Source organism: Castanea sativa, chromosome 7 (assembly GCF_040712315.1).
Source record: "Castanea sativa cultivar Marrone di Chiusa Pesio chromosome 7, ASM4071231v1".
In the NCBI taxonomy this organism is placed as follows: domain Eukaryota; kingdom Viridiplantae; phylum Streptophyta; class Magnoliopsida; order Fagales; family Fagaceae; genus Castanea; species Castanea sativa.
In genome coordinates, this window is record NC_134019.1 from 10235900 (window position 1) to 10254887 (window position 18988).

At 42.8% G+C, this 18988-nt stretch overlaps 1 protein-coding gene across 1 annotated transcript; it reads right to left on the reverse strand.

The window, feature by feature from the left end:
- Positions 1–14082: 14082 nt before the first annotated feature.
- On the reverse strand, positions 14083–18582 carry LOC142642576 (uncharacterized). The gene is made up of 4 exons (XM_075816959.1): positions 18390–18582; positions 15659–16065; positions 15145–15351; positions 14083–14616 (listed from the first exon to the last, which is right to left on the reverse strand). Exons 2-4 carry the CDS (start codon positions 15914–15916, stop codon positions 14320–14322), a joined length of 762 nt encoding a protein of 253 aa, XP_075673074.1. The 5' UTR covers positions 15917–16065; positions 18390–18582; the 3' UTR covers positions 14083–14319.
- Positions 18583–18988: the final 406 nt, after the last annotated feature.

Below are 18988 nucleotides of genomic sequence, written 5' to 3' on the forward strand. Positions count from 1 at the left end.
CTTTAGCATTCATGGCCATGCCCCTTACGCAGCAACATTAAGCTGACGGATCACGTGGACGAGTCAGGGGTGACGACCTTGGCTGTAAGGTCTTTGGCTGATGTCCTTGGCTGACGGACCACGTTGGCGTACGTAAGCTGACGACAGTATAGGAGTTACACGTGGGCTGACGACCTTGGCAGGTGAAGGCTGAAGGAATAACCCAACTTTCATTTTTAGCCTATCTTGACCTCTGCTTATGTGAGCATAAGGAAAGTTCTTGCGCTACGCGTTCGACTTAGTTAATAAGATTCCTATAAGGAAAGGGCTCAATACAATAGGCAAAGATCCGCGAATTTCTCTCTTAAAAAGGAAAGTGCTTCTTCACCAAGGCGCATATTTCGGCCACACACCACTATATATACCCCAAGACCCTCATGACCCAAAGGTACGCACAATTACCTCAACTCTGGCACTCTAGGGTTGTTTAAAGATTCTAACTTGATCGTCGGAGGGTCTTTGGCCGGCACCACACCGGTGCTCTCTGCCAACCACCTACTTTTTTTTCTTCGCAGGTGTTGCTTCAAATCGGTGAAGTACTAGCAGCTTACTGGTGATCTTTTGGGCATCATCAGTTGGCGCCGTCTGTGGGAAAGAAACAAGCATTTAGCCTTGCTCTATTCCTGAGACAAAAAGTTGTATGGTACTCACTCGATCGATGGCAACAGTCAACAACCAAGGCGACGAACCGCATGCTACAGCGCTAGAAAGGCAAGTTCAGACGCTGGCTGCCGCTGTCGAGCGCCTTACTAAACAGAACCACGACTTAGAAGAGCAACTACGGCAGATGACGGCGCACCAAAGTGCGCCGGGGGAGGACCAGGAAGTAGCGAGCCCGGAGGGGAGGAATGTCGTCAGGCCTGAAGGTAGTACCGCACCGACAAGGCTGGAGCGGCCGGAGACAAACCCGCCATCCGCCTCGGACTCCATGCCACCTCATATCACAGCCGAGATGCAGGAGATGAGGGAGCGCATGGATGCAATGATGAACGCCCTTAAGGGACGGGTATCCAGCAATCTGGACGACCTAGTCCATAGAACGGATTCACCATTCACAGCGTTGGTGAACTCATACCCCGTCCCTTCAAAGTTTAAAATGCCCCATGTGGAAAACTACGACGGATCCAAGGACCCGCTGGACCACCTGGAGTCTTTCAGAACACTAATGCATCTTCAGGGTGTACCGGACGAAATCATGTGCAGGGCTTTCCTCACCACCTTGAAAGGGCCTGCGAGGGATTGGTACAGCAGGTTGACGCCTAATTCCATCGGCACTTTTAAGGAATTAGGTGCACAGTTTGTATCGCACTTCATTGGAAGTCATCGACGCAAGAGGTCTATTGCATGTATACTGGGAATTAAACAACGAGAAGGTGAGACATTAAGGTCTTATATAGCCCGCTTTAACAAGGAATCCCTCTTGATAGACGAGGCAGACGACAAGACACTTGTGGCAGCATTCATGAACGGGTTACAAGAGGGTAAGTTCTTGTTCTCTCTATGCAAGAACGACCCAAAGACTATGTCCGACGTATACTACAGGGCGACGAAGTATATGAACGCGGAGGATGCCTTGCTGGCCAGGGACGACTACAAACCCGTAAAAGGGAGAGACAGAAGATACGAAACCCGATAATGGACGAAAGAGGGGAGAACCGAGAGGTACGATATGATCTACGACCCAAGCCGCATACAGGAAGGTACACGAACTTCACTCCCCTTAATGCGCCCATCGACCAGGTGTTGATGCAGATTAAAGACGAGGAAACTTTGGCCTTTCCCGGAAAGTCAAGGGAGATCCCAACAGGAGACCAAGGGATAAATACTGCCGATTTCATCAAGACCACGGCCATGACACCGCCGATTGCTACGACCTGAAACAGCAAATAGAAGCTCTCATTAGGCGAGGGAGGTTACAGAGGTTTGTCAACAAAGAGAGGGCGGACCCGCCACAAAATCAAGCCCCTCGGCGAGATAATGATCGCCCCAGGCAGCCCGTAGGAGACATAAGGATGATTGTAGGAGGCACCAAGAGGGCCGGATCTTCCAAGAAAGCCCGAAAGACATACATCGAGCGGTCCGTAACGTCCAATCGGCAAGTCCTGCGCCTGGAAGGCCGCGGATTGGAAATCCCCCCATTGAATTCTCGAAAGTAGACGCCCAGCGCCTCCATCACCCCCACGACGACGCTTTGGTCGTCACCATACAGGCGGGAGATTACAACATACACCGGGTTCTCGTAGACAACGGTAGTTCAGCAGACATCCTTTACTATCCCGCTTTCCAACAGATGCGAATTGAAAGGGAGCGACTAACTCCGGTTAATGCCCCACTCATTGGCTTTGGAGGGGCGAGGGTGCATCCGCTGGGCACTGTCACTTTAGCAGTAACCGTTGGAGACTACCCACAGCAAGTCACCCGGAACGTAACATTCCTGGTAGTCGATTGCTCGTCGGCTTACAATGCCATCATAGGACGTCTAACCCTCAACTCATGGAAAGCTGTAACCTCGACATACCATTTAATGATAAAATTCCCTACTGATCACGGGATTGGAGAATTAAGAGGAAATCAGGTATCCGCACGAGAATGTTACATGGCCATGATGGAGATGGACAATCACATTCAGGCCATGAACATAGAAGAACGTCGGGTGGCGACAGAACCCGTCGAAAAGCTCGAAGACGTGCACCTCGACGAAGCCCACCCGGAGCGAACGACAAAAGTCGGAACCTTGGCCGACCCGGCGGTACGTCAGAAACTTGCTACTTTCTTGAAAGAAAACAAAGATATATTCGCATGGAGCCACGAAGACATGCCGGGAATCGACCCGTCAGTCATGGTGCACAGGTTGAACGTGTCGCCATCCTTTCCGCCCGTCCGACAGAAGAAAAGAACCTTCGCCCAAGAAAGAGACCAAGCAATAGCAGAAGAAGTCCGCAAACTGCAGGAAGCGGGATTTATCAGGGACGTGTATTACCCCGACTGGTTGGCGAACGTCGTAATGGTCAAAAAGAACAACGGGAAATGGAGGATGTGCGTCGACTTCACGGACTTAAACAAGGCGTGCCCCAAAGATAGCTACCCCCTCCCGCGGGTCGACGTCCTGGTGGATTCCACAGCCAAACATCAACTGTTAAGCTTCATGGATGCATTCTCCGGGTATAACCAGATTCGAATGGCCGAGGGTGATCAAGAGAAGACTTCGTTCGTAACAAGCCAAGGCCTTTTTTGCTACAAGGTCATGCCCTTCGGCCTGAAAAACGCGGGCGCAACCTATCAGAGGCTCATGAACAAGATGTTTGCACAGCAGATTGGAAGGAACGTCCAGGTGTATGTCTACGACATGCTGGTCAAAAGCCAAGAGGAAGAAGCTCATCTAGAGGATCTTAAGGAAACATTTGATACTCTTCGCTCCTACAACATGAAGCTCAACCCAAGCAAATGTGCCTTTGGAGTGACGGCAGGAAAGTTCTTGGGATACATGGTATCCCAAAGAGGGATCGAGGCCAACCCGGACAAGATTCAGGCCATTATGGGGATGGCCCCTCCCAAAAATATCAAGGAAGTACAAAGCCTCAATGGTAGGGTCGCCGCGCTCAGCAGGTTTGTGTCGAAGGCTGCAGACAGATGTCTACCTTTTTTCCGAACATTGAAAAAATCCTTTGAATGGACTGCCGAGTGTCAACAAGCGTTCGAAGATTTAAAGGCCTACCTCTCTTCCCCACCATTGCTAAGCCCCTCGCAACCAGGAGAAGAACTGTTCCTCTATCTGGCCGTTTCCCCAGCAGCCGTCAGCGCGGCCCTAATTAGAGAAGACGATAATGTCCAACGACCCGTGTACTATGCGAGCAAGGCATTGCACGATGCAGAAGAGAGATATCCCCCCATGGAGAAACTTGCCTTCGCTTTGGTTACAGCGGCCCGTAAGCTCAAGCCATATTTTCAAGCCCATACAATAGTCGTCCTAACTGACAAACCTTTGCGGCGGGCAATGGGCAGCCCTGCGGCTGCCGGACGGATGGCGCTGTGGTCCGTAGAGCTAAGTGAATTTGATATACAATATCGCCCCCGCATCGCCATCAAGGGACAAGCGGTGGCTGACTTCATTGCTGAGTTCACCAACGCGGGAGGCGAAGAAGAAAAGACTCCCCAATGGGGCATTTTCACTGACGGATCATCCAACAAGAAGGCTGGCGAGGTAGGGGTCGTGCTTAACTCTCCGGAAGGCGACGAGCTAAAATGCATGATTCGCCTCGACTTTCCTACAACTAACAATGAAGCTGAGTATGAAGCCCTGATAGCAGGTCTAGACCTTGCTCAAGTTGTAGGGGCCACGAATGTGGTTGTTCATTGCAACTCCCAAGTCGTCACAAGCCAGGTAAACGGCGAGTACGAGTGCAAGGGTGAAAGAATGAAGAGGTACTGGGAGCAAGCAAAAAAGAGGGTGGACGGACTGCAAGCCGAAATAGTCCAAATTCCAAGAGGAGAAAACGAACATGCCGACCAACTTTCCAAAGCCGCATCTGCGGAAACTATGACCCCCATCGACAAGGTACTTTCTTTCATTCAGTCCTCACCATTAATTGACGTTGTCTGCGTACAGGAAATTGGTTCCGAAAACATTTGGACCACGCCCTTGATCTCCTACCTAAAAGATGGCACGTTGCCTGATGAAAAGGAGGCCGCCAGGAAGTTGAAGGTCCGGTCTGCACGGTTTGTCTTGATAAAGGACGTTCTCTACAAAAGGGGCTTTTCTCGACCATATCTAAGGTGCGTAGGCCCCGAAGAAGCAGACTATGTTATGAGAGAAGTACACGAGGGGATATGCGGCAACCACTCTGGATCACGGTCGTTGGTACAAAAGCTGATTCGGGCCGGGTACTATTGGCCAACAATGCAAAATGACGCCCAGGTTTATGTGAGAGCTTGCGACAAGTGTCAAAGGTTCAGCAACATCACTCGGCAACCGGCGGAAGAATTGACCCCCATAACTGCCCCATGGCCATTCGCCCAATGGGGGTTGGATATCATGGGACCATTCCCGATGGCAGCAAGGCAGCTGAAGTTCCTCGTCGTCGGCATCGATTACTTCACCAAATGGGTTGAAGCTGAAGCCCTAGCCACAATTACTGAAAAGAACATAAGGGGTTTTGTATGGAGAAACATTGTTTGCAGGTATGGAATTCCAAGAGTCCTAATCTCAGACAACGGTAAACAATTTGACAACGACTCCTTCCGAGCCTTCTGTTCAGAGTTAGGAATCAAGAACTATTATTCTTCCCCAGCCCATCCTCAAGAAAATGGACAAGTAGAAGTCACCAACCGATCCTTGCTGCGAATCATCAAGACTCGGCTCGAGGGGGCAAAGGGCGTATGGCCTGAGATGCTACCCAGCGTGTTGTGGGCATATAGAACGACAGTGCGAACCCCTACAGGAGAAACCCCTTTCCAGCTGACATACGGAAGTGAAGCGGTCATTCCAGCCGAGATAGGACTCACAAGTTATAGGGTGGCCAATCACGACGAGGGAAGAAATGATCAAGAGCTTCGTTTACAATTGGATCTAATTGACGAAGTAAGGGCGGTGGCTGAGCAGAGACTCGCGCGATACCAGGACCTCGTAAGCAAGCACTACAACTCCCGAGTCAAGCACCGAGACTTCAAAATCGGAGATCTTGTTTTAAGGAAAGTAATGGGCGCGGCCAGAGATCCCACACAAGGAAAGCTCGGCCCGAACTGGGAAGGACCCTACAAGATCGTATCATGGCGAAGAAAGGGCACCTATCACCTAGAGACTCTCGACGGGCAGAAACTGCGACACCCATGGAACGCCGAGCACCTCAGAAAGTACTACCAGTAGAAGATAACAAGCAGAACGTTACTCCTCATTACCAGTTTATGATCCTTAGTTATTTGTCTCAGCTTATTCTTGTCTACAGTATATTTTAAGTCCAAAGGGCTAAAAACTTATCTTTCTCATTTTTGAGCAAAATTTTACTTATGCATTTAACATAATAAGAGGAGGTTCATTCAGAAACGACTAGTGAATTTTTTATGTCTTGAAGAAAACAACAGGTCCTCTACATATAAGTCCACAAAGTAGACGGCCTACGTCTAAGTCCACAAAGTAGACGGCCTACGTCTAAGTCCACAAAGTGGACGGCCTACATCTAAGTCCACAAAGTGGACGACATGCTTATAAGTCCACAAAGCGGACGGCCTACGTCTGTGTCCACAAAGTGGACGGCCTACATCTAAGTCCACAAAGTGGACGACATGCTTATAAGTCCACAAAGCGGACGGCCTACGTCTGTGTCCACAAAGTGGACGGCCTACATCTAAGCCCACAAAGTGGACGACATGCTTATAAGTCCACAAAATGGACGGCCTACGTCTAAGTCCACAAAGTGGACGACCTACATCCAAGTCCACAAAGTGAACGACCTGCTTATAAGTCCACAAAGTGGACGATCTACATCTAAGTCCACAAAGTGGACGGCGTCATAAATAAGTCCACAAAGTGGACAGTCTTACACCTAAAATGACGGTGTCATGTTCAAAATGACGGCGTTATGTTCAAAGTGACGGCGTTATGTTCAAAATGACGGCGTTATGTTCAAAGTGATGACTTAATAACAGTGTTATGTTCAAAGTTAGCTGACGGCATTGTTCATAGAAAAATGGGCGCATTGCCAAATGGATACATCAAGCCAGATTAGCTGAAAGAAAAAGGCTGACGCCGTTAGAAAACTATCGGGCATGCAATTAAGTTATCAAATGACGTCGCCCATGAAACTGACGGAATGATAAAAAATGACCCTGAGTTTTCATGGAAAAGAAGCTGACGCCGTCATCAGTTCAAAAATTGAATTGAAAGAGACAATTTCCGTCGCCCCTAAGCTGACGAAGCTCATCACGAACATAATTCTGACTTACAACACAAAACACACATAATTGAAGCATAAAACGACATTAAAATTAAAGTAGACAATGTCTGTACAAAGGCCCAGAAAAATGGGCGTCAAGTATTACTACTCCGTCTACACTTCTCAAAAAAAAAAAAAAAAAAAAAAAAAAAAAAAAAAAAAAAAAAGAAAACTTTAAGTTCTAGGGGAGCGTCAGTGTCCTCCATCGTCTTCGACATCAACAGGCTGGGCACATGAGAGAGAAGGGCTGGCGGCATTTGGGTCGCCATTATGAGGATTTGCCGGAGTCAGAGTGACGGAGTGGTCCGCTGCTGGCTGAGCTAGGACGACGCTGTTGACCCTCTGGCTGTTGGCGTCAGCTTCTTCAGGAACGGCGTCACCTGCAGGGGTTGACGGGATGGACTCATCCATTGAAATCCTTGACAAATCCAAGTCAGGATACGCCGATTTTACTTGCTTCAGGCAGTCCTCAAACCCGTCACCATAGTAGGCGGCACAAGCGTCTATGAAGGCTGACGAATCTTGAAACTCCTTCACAGCGTCATTCCTAGCCGTTTCCACTTGGACTAGGATGGACCTTAGCTCCTTTTCTGCCGCCACCTTGGCCTCCGTCTCCAGCTCCCGGCGACGGGTTTCCTCCGTCAGCTTCTCCTTATAGTCTCTCAGCTCCGTGCCCAAAATTTTGTTTGCCTCTTTGAACTGCGCTTGACCGTCAGCTAGGTACTTGACGCGCTCGTTCAGACGGGTGATCACCCCCTCCTTGGCAAAACACCTATTCGACAAGGCCTTCACGCGAACCATAGCCTACATTAAAAAAGATAGAACAACGTCAGGATGGTTAAGACTGGTCAGACACCAAAAGTAAAGTAAAATGAGGCACATACCCTAGTGAGGTCAAAGAGGGCTGACGCCCCTATCTCGTCAGTAGTTTGCTCAGCACAAGGATCCGTCTCCTCATCCTTTAAAATTGATTCCGTCACCTCTACAGCATAATCCTTGTGGGTCAGCAGACGGCGTACGGATCCTTGGACAATGGGCCCTGACGAGGTCATCGGACCCTTGCCTGCCCCATGAGCAGGCCTAGGAGGTGACGGCCTCCGGGATGACTGGTCCCTAGGAGTGGGGGCAACCTTCTTCCCCGGACGGTCTACCCTGCCGTCAAGTTTTCTCTTGGCCGCGGGCGTCTCAACGGGTCTGAGGGCTGACGGTGGGGTTAACTCGCCCCCAGCCTTCTCTTGCTGTTTTTTCTTAGCCGCAGCTGCAGCTCTGACCCTTTGCTTAGCTGACTCCATTTCTGCAAAGGATAAGGGTTAGAAAGAAACAACGTCAGGATAAAGACAAGAAGTTGAAGGACAACTCACGTCGGCGAGAATAGGCGTTCAATTTGCAAGCCTCCTCCGTCGGTTCAGGGCCACCACAATATAAGTGAAGGGTGTCTAACGTGATTAGATCCCGACACTTCCTCTCGTCCAAGGGAATGGCCGTCACTCGACGAATGAAATCCTCTTGCTCCGCGGTGATACGTGGACGGTTGTTAGCTGCAGTGAAAAGTGACGGGTTAAGACAGCAAATAAGTAGACGGAGCGAGAAGGGCCGACGGTATTAACCTGAATCTCTAACGTAAGCCCATGTGTTATCAAAACCATTGGGCATTGACTCCCACTCCTCTTGACGACATACCCAATTTGTCCCTTCTACGAAGAAATATCTGCCCTTCCACTTCCTATTGGAGTCGGGCATATCTGATACTAACTTCAACTCCTTATCCCTCACTGCAAAATGATACACTCCTTTTGACGAGGAGATGTGCTGAGGACGATAACACCAAAAGAACTCGTCCAAGGTCAGCTGACGGTTCCCACCACTTAGACTACCCCACAAGATCTCGGCACCAATGAAGGTTCGCCAAGCATTGGGTGCAATCTGGCTGACAGAAATCCCTAGAAAGTTAGCCAGCTGACGGTGTAATGCCGTCAGCGGCAACCTCAGTCCCGCCGCGAACATGGCGTCATACATGCCGACGTCCGCGGTTCGTCCTGAGTAGCACCTCTCACCCTCCTCAGGCAGACGGATGGGAATGTCGTCGGGTATTTGGTAACGGGGCCGCAAACTTTTGAAAACATTCTCCGACATCGTCGGGAGAAAATTGTTGACGGACCACTCGGAGGGTAAGATGAAGGGACGATCATCACCAGAGGATCCCGAGGTGCTCACTGAGCCTTCCTCATCACCGTGCACCTCACTTCCTCTAGAACTCTCTACTTCACCGTCAGAAGGAGTTGACGAGTCTCTTTCTGACGACCAGGATAGGCCCTCCGCGGGCTCACGACCTGATGGAAAAACTTCGTCATAACCCGCTCCGTCGCGGATTGACGATGGATCACTCGGCGTCTCCCTAGACATCAGACTACCTACAAACGACGGGTTTTTCTAAGATCCTAGGCAGACGACTTCACTAAAGGGCGTCACTAGAAAAAGTAAAAAGGTAAAGTAAAGAAAACTTACGTATAGGAGGACGGTCTCAAGAAGGTGACGGTTGCACGATCGACGGTGTGGTAAAACTGGCAATGACGAATTTTTTCTCTCAAGATGAACAAGGCGAAAAAGTGGAAAAAAGGTAAATAGTGAGATATATATAGGAGAGAGGAGGCGCGAAAGACGAAGCGACACACTCGTCCAGACGCGGAGCCAATCTGCTTATGACATGTGTCCCACCATTTAATGAACATGGCACGAATCACCATGCAAACACCATTTCCCCAGTAACACCAACTCCATGACCCGTCGCCCATAGCTGACAGGATAATGGAGTGGGGGGCAGCTGATAGTGACGTTATTACAAGGTGACGGCACATTAAGAAGCTGACGGAAGTTCACCTGTTACATACTGAATGCACGTTAAGAAGCTGACGGCGATACGCTATCCGTCAACTACTGTCATTGACACCCTTTTAGCATTCATGGTCATGCCCCTTACGCAGCAACATTAAGCTGACGGATCACGTGGACGAGTCAGGGGTGACGACCTTGGCTGTAAGGTCTTTGGCTGATGTCCTTGGCTGACGGACCACGTTGGCGTACGTAAGCTGACGACAGTATAGGAGTTACACGTGGGCTGACGACCTTGGCAGGTGAAGGCTGAAGGAATAACCCAACTTTCATTTTTAGCCTATCTTGACCTCTGCTTATGTGAGCATAAGGAAAGTTCTTGCGCTACGCGTTCGACTTAGTTAATAAGATTCCTATAAGGAAAGGGCTCAATACAATAGGCAAAGATCCGCGAATTGCTCTCTTAAAAAGGAAAGTGCTTCTTCACCAAGGCGCATATTTCGGCCACACACCACTATATATACCCCAAGACCCTCATGACCCAAAGGTACGCACAATTACCTCAACTCTGGCACTCTAGGGTTGTTTAAAGATTCTAACTTGATCGTCGGAGGGTCTTTGGCCGGCACCACACCGGTGCTCTCTGCCAACCACCTACTTTTTTTTCTTCGCAGGTGTTGCTTCAAATCGGTGAAGTACTAGCAGCTTACTGGTGATCTTTTGGGCATCATCAACAAATAAAAAAGCTTTCTTTAGTTAGTTCTAAGGCAAAAAGTTTGTTTTCCAAATTGTTTTCTAAAACCTTCTGTTCTTGAGCTATGATTACTAACAATTGTTGTGTTCTTTGATTATCTTTATCTTCTCCATCTAATTTTTGTGTTGTAGGCACTGAAGATTCATTTAAACAATCTAAATTTGTGATTCTAAAGCAAGGTGAGTCTCTTTTCCATGATTTTTCACTTTGCTACATAGGATTCACATGGTTCTTTGTTTGATGTTATCATAAGTGTTCTTATCATGTTCGATTGATGTTATGATCTTTTTGATATGTTCTAATATGATTTTAGGTTGTTAATAATTTGTTCTTATTGTTCTTGGTTTGTTATTTTAGTTTTATGTAAAGTTTAACACGTTTATTTATTTAATAAAGTTTAGTTTAATTGTTTGATTTTGTTTTTTGATTATTTGTTTATGTTGATACTTTGTTTTTCCTTCATGTTAGTTTAGTGTTTAGGGTTCTAACATGCTTATTTGATTTCTATGTTTATATCTTTGAATGATTAAATCTTGAAAAATGTAATTTTTCAAATTTGTGCGCATCTTTGAGCATGCGCGCGCATGGTTTAACCATGCGTAGGCATACTCACCCTAACATGCTTATTTGATTTCTATGTTTATATTTTTGAATGATCAAATCTGAAAAAAAATGTAATTTTTCGAATCTGTGAGCATCTTTGAGCATGCACGCTCATGGTTTAACCATGCATAGGCATACTTGAGTATGCGTACACACTCTAAACCCAAATTAGGGCAAAATTCTTGTTTTTGTTTATTTAGTTATTTTTCACATGATATTTGATTTTGTTTGACTATGTTTAGGTTAATTAATTATGTTTGATTATTTTCCATGTTTATTTGAGTATTTTTTGCCATGTTTAGTTTATTTCATATTTTTTTTCTTTGTGTATTTTATTTAATTTTCAACTTGCCATGTTTAATTTATTTTGTTTGATTATGTTTTATTTGTTTCCTTTTATAATATATTGTGATTTTTAATATGTTGTGTGTGTTATTTTCTTAAGTGCATGATATATGTTTAGGTTGAGGATTAGGGCTCTCTTATTAAACTCTTTAATTAGATATGGTCTAGCAATGCATAATGGAGGCTAACTCACAAGCCGAGCGGTCTTGGGTGCTTAACACATTTCCAAGCCGTATTCAAACTTTAGACCCATAATCTAGTATGTGGACACATGTATATAAGTGATTGGCCCAAAATGGTTCCTAGACCTAATCTAGGTGACGACTCCACTTTTCTCTGCCACGGTCCACTCAGCCGGGGTATACTCTCCTTTGCACTCACACTATGGTAAAGGCTCTATGTTTGTAAAATGGGCAAGAGAAAAATCAATTATATTAGCCAAAGCTCCACTACCAACTTGATAAGATAGATGCCTAATGCTCCTTGACAAGTCAAAATGGCTCTAGGGTTATGTCAAAAAACAAGACAGGTGATAAAACAATCCAACTATCTAAGGCATATATAGGGCTACGGCCTTAAAATAAAAAAATAAAAAATAAAGTAGGCTCAAAGCCTAGATAGAATAAAAATAGACCTAAAACTTAGATGAAAAGAACATAGGCCTAAGGCCTCTAGATAATATAAGGATGGGCTTAAGACCCAAACAAAGAACATTACATAGTTAAAGCCCAAGAAAAACAAGGATGGACCTAAAGGTCACTAGACAAACAAGAATGGTTATAAGGCCCCAAGGCAAAACAAGATGGGCCTAAGCTCCCAAAAAAGACAAGGATGGGCCTGAGGCCCAATCATAGAACAATGATAGACCTAATTCCCCTAGACAAAATCAAAGATAGGTCTAAGGCCTCATGATAAAACAAGATAAGCCTAATACCTCAAGACAAATAGGGATGAGCCTAGGCCCAGACATATAACTAAATGATCCTAAAACCCCTTAGATGAAGGAAAAAAAATAGACTTAATGCCCCTAAACAAGGTCGATATAGATTTTAGTCTCAAACAAAACTAGAAAACAAGATGGGCACAAGGCCCCTTAACAAAACTAGAAATGAAAGACTTGAATCATCAAACAACTTGGGTCATTAAAAATAAAAATGGGTCAACATCATCTCCTTCAATCACCCTATTGCACTAGATCATATGCCTTACTCATGTCAAGTTTGGAAGTTATATATGCATACCTATCCCATCTCTTACTTTTCATGTAATTTAAGACTTCAAAAACTGCCAAGAATATAATATTAGTGATTAGATGTCTAGACACAAAGACACTTTGAGCTAAACTAATTATAACTTTCTATATGTGGTGAAATTTCCTTTGGAGTGGGTTATCTAGAGTGAGTTTTCTTTTAAAAAGTTTAAAAAAATTTCCCAAATGGGTTTTTCTTTTAAGGAGTTTTTCAAAACTTTTCCAAACTGACAACCAATTTATATTTTGAGGAGCAAATATAAATGAAACCTGAAAGCAACACATTCTTCTTGCCCTTCCCCTTGTCCCATATCCTTTGTCCAGAGAACTAAATTATATGGGCTGAATGAAGAAACCTGCAATTGTCATATCTTTGTGCAGTATATGTGGGTTCCTAACCTAGAATCCTTTATCTTTGATAAACAAAAAACAAAAAACAAAAACAAAACAAAAAACAAAATTAAAAAATCCTTTATCTTTGAGCAATAAAGTAAAAATTGAAGACACAAAATAAGGATATAAAAAAGAGTTGTCAAAATGTTCTGAGTCTTAACACAAGACAAAACAAGCTTAAGGGTTTTGCAAGTAACTCTGGACTCAACAGGCTTATATTGAGAACAGATTGGCAACTTTTTTGCTAGGATGCATATCGTGTATAGCACAGTTCCCGAGAGACTGATCTCCTTATGTGTTGGGGTGAGCAATAGGTTTCACTAAAAGCTCAAAACTTCCTACAGTTCTCAAGCATACTAGTATTGTTCTTGTAGGTTTAAACTGCAGCACACAAAGGGCATTGCAGAATGCAAATTGGATTGCTTAAAGATATATTTCTCATGATCTGATTAATAATGTAATAAATAGTTGGAAACATTGCTGAGAAATCATCAACTTGAGACTGATGAAGTTATGCAATCGCTAATGATTTGCCTATTACATCCCCGTCTACAATGTTCTGATCACAAAAGTCTAAGAGACCAACTTAATTTTATGCTTAAGATTTTAATCTAGACAAGATCCGCTCAACAAAACAACTTGTCCGTGTTTCCTCAACGCTTAAATGAGTAGCCTTCGCAATTAAGAACAAAGATCCAATGACCTCATATTTTTGAAGCCGTTTATGGTCTCTCACATGTTGGGCTTGATTGACAGTCTTCTGTTTGGAGACTACTTGCCAAGGCTCATTGAAACCACTTCACCAATATAAAGCATACAAACTCATTTCTTTTCTTCTTCTTTTTTTGGCTGAGAAGCATTCAAACTTATTTCAATCAAACACTTATAAGATAATAGCATACTACTTAGTTGACGGAGATTAAAAGCAAAACGCTACGAAGTGTAGAAAACATAAAACCTTTCATCTTTTATGATTGAGCTCATTATATAACTTTGCTACTGGTGTTAACTTCCCCCCCCCCCCCCCCCCCAAAAAATTGATAGTAATGTGCGAAAACATGCACAGAAACAAAATTTAGGGGGCACACCAGCTGAAAAATATTTGTCACTAAATTCTAAACTACATGATGGGGAAGAACTTGTACGTGCACATCATGAATGGGAGAGGCAGATGACTCTCAGAAAGTTGAATTTTCTGAAGTAAGCCAATCTTTTACTGCCATTAAGTCTGGAAGCACAATGGCACCAGATTGACTCCACTCCTTAGCATCTGGTGTCTTGAATCTGTCTAATAGTAATGCATGCATCCCCACACTCTTTGCTGGCAAATAGTCTTTGCGCATGCTGTCCCCAATGTGCAAGGTTTCTTCTGGTGCAATATTTCCAGCCCTCTCCAGGGCAAGCTCATAAATCCTTGGGTCAGGTTTCTCTATACCCTCAATACCAGAGAAGACACCAAAGTCCCATTCAGATCCCTGAAAAAACATTGGGCTACCATCAGCATTTCTTGTCTATGGCATGCGCATACACGTGAGAATTCAAAGCACTTCATCAAAATGTAAGAGAATAGAAATACAGAGAATAGAAATACAGAGAGACATTATATCCATCTGCATACAAATGCATGTATGGAAATAAAAAGTTAAAGACCCTTCACCAAAATTTCTGAGACTCCTTGAAGTGATGTGCAGTGTTATTAATATAAATCAAGGGAACCAAATGATTTTAGAGTATTAACCCGAGAATTTTTTTTTTTTGATAAGTGATTAACCTGAGAATATATCAACCATTCTATCATATATTATGTGGTGCGTGTGCGTGTGCGTGTGCGTGTGTACACACACATGTGCATATCTGTACACATTGTTTGAAATATTACTGTAAGTAGATTTTCATTCCGATGCTAAATATAATTAGGTCTCTTACCTTACCATGGATCAATTAAGATAAAACTAATCTAGGAATTTGGGAACCAGAATGCCAAAACAGAATACTTTATTTACCTTGTTCAAACCCAAGGCTGGAAGAATTACATCCTGATACCGGTACTCTGCATTACTAACAAGCCCAACCTTAAGCCCCTGCTCATGCACCCACCTGAGAAATGGTTGGGAGTCTGGAAAGATCAAATAAGGAGCAGATGAACCAAATGATGCGTAAATGCGTCTGAAAATTTTCTCAAAGGTTTCCTCATCATAATCATATCCAGCCTGTTGGCAAAACACGATTCCCATTATAATTTTCTAACAAGAAAATATAGAGAAGTGCATATTTAGGTAATTTGTGAGCCAAAAACTACTTCTTTTATACTCAGCATCATCATTGTCACCACATTGCATCAGGTTAAGGAGGGTTAATTACCAATAAAAGTAGTCAAAAATCTGAACCATTAAATTCCACATGCCCTTTTGGAATAATGTATGTACCAGCATACCATGATGTGCAAGCAATCATTACTACAACAAGAAGCCAAGTCTATAGATACACTGGCTGTGTGCCTGTGTCAGATTTTCTTACCCTGACAAAGGAGTCTCTTACACAAGTCTTCCACCACACAATGTTGGGCATTTTTGCTGCATGCCCAAAACAAGGATACGTTCTGGCCATGTCTTTATATGCCAGTTTGAAGCCCTCATGCATACGTTTGTAGTCAGGGCATGGCAGCCCAACAGATTTGGCAGCCATGCAATAGTAGTCACCAAGTTGCCCCTTGTAAGCTATCAAGGTACCAGTAACATCCACAGTGATACAACGCAATTTTGACAACATTGACATTGTAGCAGCAGCTTTGAAGCAAATTCTAAAAATATAATTATCAAAAAAATTGTATTTTAATGAGATTTCAGTGTAGCACTTATTGCAAATGGTATGAAGGAAGACCAGTGGTATGGATCAAGCAACTCCTTCAGTAGTTTCCACAATCCCTGCAACATTTGCAACATTTAACCATTTAGGTATGCAGGTCAGTAAAAACTTTACAGTAAATCTCTATTTTCTAATTGATTAAGTTGTCCTGAATCAGTGACAAATTATATAAGAGGCGAAGCCTTCTCCATCAAATCATTGGATCTTGGTAAACATGCACTTTCTTTCCAAAATCTTTTATTTTTCTTTTTTATGGTTCTTCTAGTATCAGTAATATTAATGTGAAAGTCCCTTTTATCCAAGTAGCTCAATGATTCCAAATGGAAAGATATAGTGAGAGAAAAATATGGTTGTACTAAATTCTCCTACTCCTACGCTAATTATATTCACTATCTTTTAATCTCAAATGATACAATTTAAACTGAAAATAACCTTGGACTATATAAATAGTTTAGCTTCAACCTTCTAGTCCAATCTCCTACATAAAAGCAGTGACCCCTGGGGTGGGGCTGCTTTCAGTTCCTCAACATTGGTCCTTACAGGATGCATCAATGTGATTAATCTCTTTCTTTCACCAACTTCTTATTTCAGCACCCTGTTTCTGACACTAATTAGAGTTCCTTTATTTTTATCACCACTGACCCTTGCTTGTTAGTTTCTTCACTACCTACTATTTAGAAGATGTATTGAATCTATATATTTTTCCAATAATAGTCCCCAGACTTCTAAACAATCTACCAGTTTGAAATAAAATAATTTTTCTTGTTATAAAGGAATAAAAATAAAATCACATTGTTGGTCATGACAAATTTTTATATTTAGCACAATAAGTAAATTCACTTACTGAAGACCTATTCATATATAACAGTTCCAGGACAGGGATAAAACCAACCCATGTAAACCAGCAACACTAATTCGCTTGTACCCTTTAATAAGCACAGATAAGTCTAGTTTACCAAAGAATAAGATTGACATCTTGCCCAATCATCTATGAAACCCTTCATTTTCAAATTAGCTAATTAGGGAAATCAATACCAAGCAAAAGTAGAAATTTTAAAACTATGTGGTTCTATATGTACTTATGAGTTATGACTATGTAACCCATATTAATCAAAAAGAATAATGCAATGAACAAGGCGGCCCTCAGGTTAGAAATCTATATCAAACTCTCATCGACCTCATGAAACGTGCTTTGCTAATCTTTTCAAAGAGTCTCGGATAAGATCCTTGTGCTAAAAGGTTGCACCCAATGAACAAGGCAGGCACTCAGCCTTATGCTGCCCCCACCACCCCCCCATAGCTATAGATTATTAACGATAGGCTTAACAGAAAAGAAAGAATTTACTACCCCATCTAGGCAATTGTCAAACAAAGTTTCTGCGACGCTCTGCTTTCAATGGCCTTAATTTCCATCACATCTTTTAACCATCCAGAAACAGGTTTTTAAACATTCTGAAATTTCAGATATTCTCATACCAAGAATGCTACTTAATTGAAATGGGTAGGGTTCAAACTTGAGAATGCCCCGACATCTTATAATTATTAGTTCATCACAAGCCCGTGATAATATCAATATAAGCAAAGAAAGCACACAGAGATAAAAGTAGCAGCATCCTAAAACTTCTTCTTTTTTTTTTTTAAATTGAATACCTTTCTGATCAATAAAACAAAAAATGCAGGTATACTAATTACAAAATTATATCCCACGAAGGAACTACTAATCTTCAACTTGAATCTTGGAATGAAAAAAGTCAACCTATCACAATTTTATAGATAACCTCATAAATTGTGATGCTTTTTTCCATTCTATGATTAATTTGACTCTCATCAATACCAAGACTAGGACACTTTTGTGACATCCAAGTCACCATAACCAATCTGTTGAGTACCAAAATAGCACACACTCAACATCTTTCAAACTTCAACAAATCTAAATCAAATAAATTAAACAGAACCATCATTCCCATCTTCAAAGAAAACCCAAATCATCCAATAGTATCAAAAAATCAATAAAATATCAACAAAGTTTCAGACTTTTCTAAACAATGTAGTCTATGTAGATACCAAACTTCACTTCTTAGTTCTTAGCCAGGTTTGCCAACAACTACAACAGTATTCTAGTACCCCCAAAAAAAAGCACACTATTACAGAGAAACAAAAGTCAATGAACAATCAGTTCAGATCCAAATTCCATAGCATTTCAAAGAAAGAACGAAATATCACTGACAGAAATGAGATAAGAGAAGCGAGAGAGACAGAGAGAGAAATGTGACTGTAAGATCAGAAAGTGGGTGACTTTAGCTCAAACAAACATTGCAACACATAAATTTCAAGAGCATGAGAGCTTGAATTCGATTGAGAAAAAATATATTTTGAGACATACCCAGATGCTGAAATGGACTGGAATCTGAGTGGCTTTGGTGAAATCGCAGTTTTTTGGAAGTTAGCTTCAGCTGCACACACTCATGTTGTCCAAAGTGAAAGGCTTTATTATTAACATTAAATAGAACAAAAAAGAGCGAGAAACGTTTCGACAAAACAACGAAGATTATAAAAAAATGTTTTCCTTCATTCCCACGTCTGGGAAAAACAAAACAGCAGCAGTTTGTTGTTTGACTTTCTTTTCATTATATTATGGGCAGTCCCTAGATTTTGAGTGTTTTTTTTTTTTTTTTTTCATAACTTTTTTTAGTTTTTAATTTTTCGGCTTTTCTTTAACTTCCTACTCTTTTTTTATAATTGCCAACGTATCCTTGGTGTATTTTTATTTTTATTTTTTAAAATAAAAGTAGAAGTAAAAGCTAAATTTAGATTTTAAGTTCTATTTTAGGGTCTATTTTGGTAAGTATCTTCAATTTTGTATTTTCAAAACTTGTTTTGGCAATATTTTTGGGATTTTGTTTTCCACCCACCCCTTGCCAACGAGAAATTATTAAGAAATTATTAAGTCTATCAGGAGAACTGCTAACGTGGTCCTCCTAA

Bases quoted from the DNA above. Each gene is read 5' to 3' on its own strand.
- LOC142642576 (XM_075816959.1), bottom strand. From the start codon at position 15,916: ATGTCAATGTTGTCAAAATTGCGTTGTATCACTGTGGATGTTACTGGT. The intron at 15,352-15,658 runs GTAAGAAAATCT...TTTTGCCAACAG, and splicing joins TAAGAGACTCCTTTGTCAGG to GCTGGATATGATTATGATGA. The intron at 14,617-15,144 runs GTAAATAAAGTA...ATGTTTTTTCAG, and splicing joins CAGCCTTGGGTTTGAACAAG to GGATCTGAATGGGACTTTGG.